This window comes from Leuciscus leuciscus (assembly GCF_965113295.1).
Source record: "Leuciscus leuciscus genome assembly, contig: HAP1_SCAFFOLD_901, whole genome shotgun sequence".
In the NCBI taxonomy this organism is placed as follows: Eukaryota; Metazoa; Chordata; class Actinopteri; order Cypriniformes; family Leuciscidae; genus Leuciscus; species Leuciscus leuciscus.
Window position 1 is genome coordinate 7,390 of NW_028117839.1, and position 8,700 is coordinate 16,089.

At 35.9% G+C, this 8,700-nt stretch overlaps 1 protein-coding gene across 2 annotated transcripts; it reads right to left on the bottom strand.

Moving 5' to 3' along the window:
- Positions 1 to 296: 296 nt before the first annotated feature.
- LOC309492065 (uncharacterized protein) lies at positions 297 to 8,435 on the bottom strand. Of its 2 annotated transcripts, XM_082191081.1 has the most exons (18): positions 8,363 to 8,435; positions 7,034 to 7,280; positions 6,821 to 6,929; positions 6,650 to 6,730; positions 6,033 to 6,434; positions 5,783 to 5,887; positions 5,418 to 5,650; positions 5,153 to 5,331; positions 4,316 to 4,409; positions 4,001 to 4,236; positions 3,614 to 3,728; positions 2,774 to 2,891; positions 2,593 to 2,684; positions 2,318 to 2,435; positions 2,111 to 2,212; positions 1,859 to 2,032; positions 980 to 1,156; positions 297 to 808 (listed from the first exon to the last, which is right to left on the bottom strand). In XM_082191081.1, exons 2-18 carry the CDS (start codon positions 7,112 to 7,114, stop codon positions 600 to 602), a joined length of 2,625 nt encoding a protein of 874 aa, XP_082047207.1. In that variant the 5' UTR covers positions 7,115 to 7,280; positions 8,363 to 8,435; the 3' UTR covers positions 297 to 599. The 2 variants fall into 2 exon arrangements, with proteins under 2 accessions (XP_082047207.1, XP_082047206.1); XM_082191080.1 differs by lacking the exon at positions 8,363 to 8,435 and having other exon boundaries at positions 7,034 to 7,444.
- Positions 8,436 to 8,700: the final 265 nt, after the last annotated feature.

The window sequence follows — 8,700 nt, forward strand, 5'->3', positions numbered from 1 at the left end:
TATATTTACAAGATCTAAAATATAAATACACTGTATTCTACAAAATCTGTAGTTTGTATTGATCTGTATGAGTAGTATTGTAGTTAATGTTAATGTAAAGTGAGGAAGAAAAAGAGTATTTCAGTTTTATTCAAATTAATTAATGTTTTAAAATGGGATATACAACTTGTGATTAAGTCTATGCATACAAATTAATATGCATATGCTAAATGTAATATTAAATATATTGCATCAACGACCAAAATGTATGTTAATATAAATATTTATTAAATTTGCAATAAATCATTATTTTTAAAAGTTGTAGGTGTAATGTCATGCCACGTGTAAAATATGTAATATAAAAGTAACAAGTAAGCAAGCTATGCCTCTATAACAATGGTGACAGAGGCTTATGGATAATGTAGACCCTTCTGTTATTCAAATCTGCAAAGAGTTAGAAAATATTGGTGTAAAAAACAAACACAGTAGCTCAGGGTAAGAATGACTTTTACTTATTTATTTATTTTTTAATTAATCTGAAAAATATTTAATTTCCAGACTCAAAAATCAGAATTTGGAAAGATGATGAATCCAATGCTTCAAATGTTTGTGCTAAAACTTTAAAACTCTTCTTCAGAAAGTTCTGGACTGCTGTTGTCCTCACTCTCCTCTTCAACATCTTCCTCCAGCAAGAAGAGGGAAGGGTCTGTGTTGACACTGCCATAGGTGCTGGTGACTGCTGCAAGTTTCTGCTGTAGAATGTGCCGCTTGTGTAAGATACAGCAGTAGAGCCCCCTGTGTCCATCTTCGGTCAGCTCTCTAGGCGGATCTTGAGGTAAAAAGTGAAGAAAATTGACGATTATTAAGCAGTATTTCATTAAAAAAAAAACGCTAAGAATTGTGATTTTTTTAAAGCAATATTTACAGTAAACTATAACATCCTGGTTAGTGGGATAACCTTATTTATACACATTCAATAAAAAACATTTATCGTACGTACTATGGATCTTGATGTCCTCTTTAGTTTCCCGAAGAAGACTGTCCAGTTTGTCCAATGTTTTTTTTAGATGCTGATAATGCTGAGTCATCTCTTTTACAATTATTATCTTCTCCTCCTCCATGCGCCTGACCAGCATGACTTGATCAAACAGTCGTCTCTTCAAGCGGAGACTCGCCACTATTTTTGAAAATAAAAGTGGAGAGGAAAAATTTCAAACACTAACACACAACATATTCAGCTTTACCTCTAGCAGTGTTCTTCACTAGTCATTTGAGCGCCTTGAGAATAATATTGATGAATAACTTTATAAAAATGTACAAGGGTAGTAATATAACAATATCCTAACTGTATCATCCCTTAAGTATGCATATAATAATGCAGCCAATACACAATTGACAACAACTGAAACATCACACTACATTACAATACAACAGAAAGTAAAAAAAAACAAAAAAACAATGCTCAGCCCAGTATTAAGATATGTTTTTATTTTTTTATTAAAGACATATTGAAAGGATATCTAATTGTTATTTCATGCTTGGGTTGGATTTTGCCATTTCAGAATAGATATGGCTTTCTTCTTAAATGTATTTGGCTATTGCAGCTCTTATATATAAAAGAAAAGTGATGACCACTACTAGTATAGAAGGTGTGTTACAGGAGTAACAATAACTATCAGATTATCACTATGTCTTTATATGGTAACATTACAGATAACTTTTCAGATAGCAACAGAATATATAATGTGTTATTCTTTACTGTATGTTACACCTTTTTTACTGGGTGGCAGTGTTAAATTGCTGAGTGTTATTACTTATATTAACAATCAACTGCATTTTGTGAATTCAAAAAAGCACAAAAATAAAACACATTAATTACCGTCTCCTTGTGCTTCCCAAGGCAGAATAAAGTCATCAGAGAGACTGCATGCTGCTTCGGTGTCAATTTTCTCTTCACAGCCAGGAATGGTGTTGTACAGCACTATCTTCTCTCTGAGGGTCTTTTTGAGCTCACCAAGTCTTCTCCGTTTGCGTTGCCTTGTTTGGTTGCTGTCTGTAAGTTTAAAAAAAAAAAAGTTAGAAAACATTTTTTTTTTACAAAATGCAAGTTGAGTGATGTAGTATCAAATACCATTTTGTCGATACAGATCATGCTTCTTTCTTCGGATTGAATAAATAATCTCATCGATTTCACTCTGGAGCTCTTCCTGGCTACTGTGAGTCCTGTGTCTCTCTTGAAAACCAGAAATAAGCAAAGTCGACCATTACAGAAAACACAGTATCAAAAATGTAGACAAATATATATGGAAATGTACACACCAGTGACTATATTACACACCAGTGGCTGCCCATTGCTTGACATCACACACCCACCGATCTGCATCTTCCATAGAGATGTTTAACTCCTGCTTGAGACTCTCAAGATTGGCTGCTTCCATTTCTGCTCTCTGTGTAGTCTATTTATAAAGATTTTTAAAAAATGACAGAAAACATAGTATCACTGCAGAATTAACCACAATTGCCCCTGAAAGAAAATGCAGTGGAGAGCACAATCACATTCACAGTGTCTCCAGGGCCCAGGAAACACCTTAACGTGCAGTCTAGGCTTCTTACTTTGACAAATCTTTTCGCCAGTGTCTTGTGGAGACTCTCCACCTTCCTATTGTTCCATCCCATGGCAAGTACAGTAATCATATCTCCTCTGCCTATAAAAAAACAAAACCGATAAGAACAAATCAATTGTACAATCTAGCATTGTGTCAAACACAATGGTTAACCCTTTTTTTCAACCAACCTGACTTGGTCATGTACTTTGTAGTAAGAGCTGCCCTTGAAAGGAAGCTATTGACCTGTTCCACCTCTTCACCAACAGTGTTTCCTGCACCCTCCTGGCTTCTACCGCCCCACCTGACCTGCTCCCAAGAAGAAGACCAAGACCTTTATCATTCTAAAGACCTTTATCAATCTTATTTATTAGTTTGTGTATCATCAATTGAATTTGGTGCCATGAGCAAATTTTGATGTTTAATATTTTCAAATATAAAATGTTCTGAGGTAGGATAACAATGAAAGAAAAGCTTTCACAACTGCAATTGTGCAGTTAGAACTTTTGGACGGGATCGGGAAGCAAATCCTGCAAACAACCCTGCTGTTCAACCAGAATGATCAATTCTCTTGTAACAGTGTGATCACTGATAGTAATGTTAACTATGTTTAAAAAGTTCATAAGCATTGTGTGTATATATACACCCAACACACACACACACTAAATAAGTAGTTTTAAACTTGTCCTTGAGGATTAGCACTACACATTTTGTATATCTCACTTATATGACACTTGATTTAACTCATCAGCTCATTAGTAGAGACCGCAAGACCTGAATTGGGTGTGTCAGATAAGGGAGACATACTGTACACAATGCAGTGCTGGGGTCCTCCAGGACAGGTCTGAAAACCACTGCATTAAAGTATTTCAATAATGTTTAAGGTACTACTTTTGACTTATGAAACGTGCATATTTTCCGAGATAATAATCAAGCTAAATTTTTGTGATGCTGTAAGGATGTTTCTAAAAAAACGTAACATTAAAACGTAAACTTAACATTAAAACGTAAACTTAACTCGCACACAGTACCTCACATTTGCCAGTGTGAGCCTTGGCATGCATTACAGATAAAAAAGGCTTCATCCTGGTAAGTGGTTGGAGCTCGGGTATCTTTTCTGCCATCTTTTCCAAATAAGGCCAGTACCTGTAAAGAAAAAATTGCCAAAACTGGTAAGGAGACAAACCAGGACCTAAGTGACTAGTACAATTCCTGTAACCAATCAAATAACACTACAGTATGTAGTCATATGTATGGTAATTTGTCATATCAGTACTGATAAGGTAGTAGCCATATTCATTTTCTAATTCCATAATATAAAAAATGTGTGATATTTAGCTAGTCATGGTGTTAATGGTTATTAATAAAGGTAAAACATCAGTAAAAACTTCAGTTATCATTTGGCAATGGCTATCTACCTGCAAGCAATGTCCATACAAAAGAATGTTGCATTTGCAGCTTGTGCCAGCTCCTTCTGCAGGAACATTGGGTAGGCATATATTTCACCACGGTAGTGGTTCAAGCCTTGCAGCAAAATTCCATGTCTGCACACAGCTATTTCAAGGCCCTCTTCATCCACCTTGGCCCTGGACTTCTGTGCGATTTCTCTGCCTGCTGTAAATGTTGCCGGTCCACAGACATCATGACCTGTCCTCTGAAAGTAGATACAATACGTTACATGTAATCCCAGGACAAGAAAACATTCAATTAAAAAGAGTTAAAGAAACCCTTACACTTAACATCTGGCTTCTAATTTGGTCAACAAAGGCAGATACTTTGGCATCTTGTGCGATGAACAGTCCATCAAAAAGAGATGGTTCGTCTGTCCTGTTAAATAAGAGGAATTCATCGCCAACACAATTACATAATAATGATTTAACATTGCATTCACCTAAATTAATATAACAATTAACCATAAAGGTGCCACACATTTTAGTCTGTATAAATCACATTTGATCTGGAACACTGTGTTTAGAGTATCAGATTGTATTTGTCCTGTGTAAATGAATGCTGTAATTTGGAATTAACTTGTGTAAGTAAAAAACATACTGTTTAAAGTACAAAAAGAAATAACATCTTTATTTTTGTTTGTGTCTTCAGGCTACAGAAGGGAGAAAAAGTTCCTGAACAATTTACCAGATTGCTGTCATAGAATTGTAAAGCTTGTTTAAAACAGTGCTATATCTCTCAAAACACTTTTTAAATTGTAAAAGCATTTACGTTTGAATGTGAAGCAATCATACATGTGACACATTTTGTTACTTTCCATGAATTTCAAATAAAAGTATAATTATATAATGACTAGAGCCAAAAAAAAGTTATGTTGAAGAAATAGGTTTAGATGCTACGAATGGTTGTTATTTTTTACAGCAATAAGGTAAAGTACAGTTTCTCTATATATCAGTCCATCCATAGCTATACTTGCTTTTCCTTTAGAGGGTCATGGCATGGGGGGTCTAGAGCCCATCGCATCTAGCACTGGGTGACAGGTGAGATGCAGCATGGACACAAAAATACCATTGCACCACCCTATATCCAAATTAAAAAAAGAAATGAAAAATTACACTTACCCTTTGGATTTCTTGAACCGGTAATGTTTTCTATTGCCGTCTGCAGATATAGCCAGCATGTCTGGTGTGCATGCTGGGCATTTAAAGGGCTCCATCAGGCACATATCTTCTTTCCTAAAATTGCAGAAGGAAAACTCCCGAAAGACTCTGTGGAAGGTGTCACCACAAACACTACCCGTCTGGAAAGAAGGATGGTATTATTTTGGTAAATAAAAGATTTTGAAGTCTGGAATTCAAACACTTTGGAAATGAAAACAGCCCTTACCCGACCAGTGCAAAGACATCGATGTTCAAGCATTCTGAGAAATGCTTGTTGGGATAAAGCTGGGCTGGCTAATTTCATCTGCTCAAATGATGTGAACAGATCAAACTTAAACAGCATTTGGCAGCTGGTGGTTGCTGGCCAGTATCTGTATTGAAGCAAGTCACTAATCCCAGGAGTCCATTTGGAAGAGCAAAGTGGACAGCTTATACACGGCAGGCACAGGTTGTATGGACCTTAAAACAAACATGCGTTTACTATTTGGCCAGTATTTGTACAGCACAGTACAAAAGAATATAGTAAGCCATTATTATGCTTGACTTCATCTGGTTGGATATAAAAAGGTAGAAGGAAGTGACAAGACATACCGTTGATAGTCACCAATACGGTCTGCTTTCCTGGGATCATTTTGAAGTCAAGGTTTGGACCACAGGAACAGATTTGTATCGGTGGAGGAATTGGAAGCATACACACTGCAGAAAGTCAAAATCAAATTTCAGAAAGTCAAATTTCAGAAAGTAATATCAGTAATGTCTACACATTTACTCAACAAAGTAAAAAAAAATTCAGTTAAAGGAAACTGCAGAGGGCACCTACTACTACATTATCTGAACATACCTTGTTCATGGAGTTGATATTGGCCACTTTCATCAACCACCACTACGGATGTTGGTGGAATGGGTTTTAAAAAACCATCAAACATTGCTTCCCTATCATGGAAAACATTTTTTCGGTGGATCTCGGTGTCACATGATGAACAGAAAAACTGATTTCCTGAGGGGACACAGTCTAAGCACCGGACAACAGCATCAAGAGTTTTGCATTGTTGACAGCAATGCTGGGTAACTGTCTCTGCAGCCAACATGCAATTCAAAATCTCTGGCATTGCAGCCCTGAATTTCTTTTCAGAGATGACCTGTCTTTTGGTCCATGCAGACATGGTGGGTGTCTCTTCTACTTCCACTGATGCAGAGACAGCGACAGAAGTTAACAGGTTTTTTAGCCTCTGAAGATTTTGATCTAAATTAATAAAAAATTAAATGATAATAATAAGGAAAAAGCCAGTTGCAATAATGCATTTTAATAAAAAAAAATAACAATTTCTTATATGGTTTTGTCACTTCATATGCATGATAGGAATGGGAATTACATACTTTAACAGTTGCCTATATGTGACATTTTAAATTTAAATAGAAAAGCTGAAATTATTTAGGCTTTCAATTCAATATGCTCACCAAGACTTGGTCCCTCTTGCGGAATATCATTCATTTGCACGTCCTCGACCTCTGAGAGCTCCCTAGTGCCGGCAGGTTTAACTGCAAACACATGTAATGATATAGAAAACATCACTGCTGACCAAAAGCTTAGACACTTGTGAACAACAGTAGGCAGTATATTTTACTGACCAGATCGTTTCTTCTGAACACGTTGTGGTAGGATGTACCCATGCTGGTCTCTCTTTCTCCAGGAAACATTGGAGACTTCAGTTCCCTTTTTTTTCCTTTTCTTTTTAGTCTGTAAGTAAAAACTAAATGATAAATTTTGGGGAAGCATTTGCAGAGGCATTTTCTTTTAAATTTAGGTAAATAACATGATAGAGAAATAATGAAATATTTTACTTTTTGGGTTTCCAACTCATCAGCCATGGTTTTTGCTGCTTCCAGCCATTCATTAAATTGTTGTAATGACTCTGATGCCATTTGTAGATGTTTTTAAATAGAAATAATTGAAGGATAAAGTAAAAACATAAAAAAAATACAAAACAGGAAAGCGAGAAATAGAGAGAGAGGAGGAAAAAGAAACTGGCTCTTAAAAGAACCGATTGATTTGTAAAATATTTCAGTGATAAAGGATGGGTACAAAAACCTGAAAACAAACAGATGAGATGATTAGACAAAACAAACCAGGGCTCTGTGTGGGCACGGACTGGTCCTTGTCAACCTGTTTGTGCCTATAAATCTGAATGCACTAGTGCAGTGGTTCTCAAACCTGTCCTGGCGTACCCCCAACACTGCACGTTTTCTTTCTCTCACTAATCAAACACACCTGATTCAACTCATCAGCTCATTAACCCATGTAATAATGAGCTGATGAGTTGAATCAGGTGTGTTTGATTAGTGAGAGAAAGAAAACGTGCAGTGTTGGGTGTGCCAGGACAGGTTTGAGAACCACTGCACTAGTGGGTATTATTAAATAAATTTTATTTTGCATGTGAAGTGGGGACACTTAATATTCACCAATATTATTGATCTGCCTGCATTGGCACCATTATGAGAACTGAACTGAACTGGATAATGGCATCACTGTTTTCTCCAGAGCGGCTATATAAATGAACTAAATTAATGTTGTTTTTTTTTCAAGCTGATTTGAAACAATCTGTATAGTAAAAAGCAATATATAGGCTAAATAAAGGTGACTTGACTTGTGGCTATAACCTAAAATAGGCAATAACAATGAATGTACAATGAACAATTGATTCCGTCAACCGATTTTGCCATTACTGCATTTTTTAAATTCTTTAAAATGTTATACCTAGCTGAATTGATACCCTGAATTTAAATCATTTGGATAGCTGTAAAACTGTTGTGACCTCATACTATTTGTATAATGCTGAAACTACCTTTTTCTCTAAGAGAAAACATTTAACGTTACAGTTTTGGATACATTAGGCTGAAATTATTTGTGGCAATATGACAGAAATTGCAGATGCATGTGAAATAGCAACATGCTGCTAGCGATGAAGCTAACGTTAGATAGTAGGTCGCAATGAAATAACGTAACTTTAACAGTTATTTTCTTAATGAGTAAAATGGCTAACAGTTATCGCAACTGATTTGTAACCCAGACGTCAAAATGCACTCATTTAGTTCCACATAAATTACAAAAAACACACACAACTACTTATAAATATATATTAAAAAAACAACAGCATAAAATTCACACCTTACCTATATCGACCTCGCACTGGGACTGTCAGGAAAAAACCTGGCCACGCCACTCCTCCGCCGCCGCCGCCGCCGCCGCCATAGACAGTATAAGAAGGCCGCCGCCTCCTTCTTCTTCTTCTTCTTCTTCTTCTTCTTCTTCTTCCTTTTGGTTCATTGATTTTTTATTTTTTTTATTCAGCGCCACACGAATGTGGTCAAATGATGATATGTTAAAAACTTTAGCTGAACTGAAAAAAAAATCAATATAAAAATGCTGAAAATGTTTTAAAATCACTACATATGATAAAATGTCACGGTTTTATCATCTGTAGTGTTTTTTTTTAAATCATCGTTTTTTT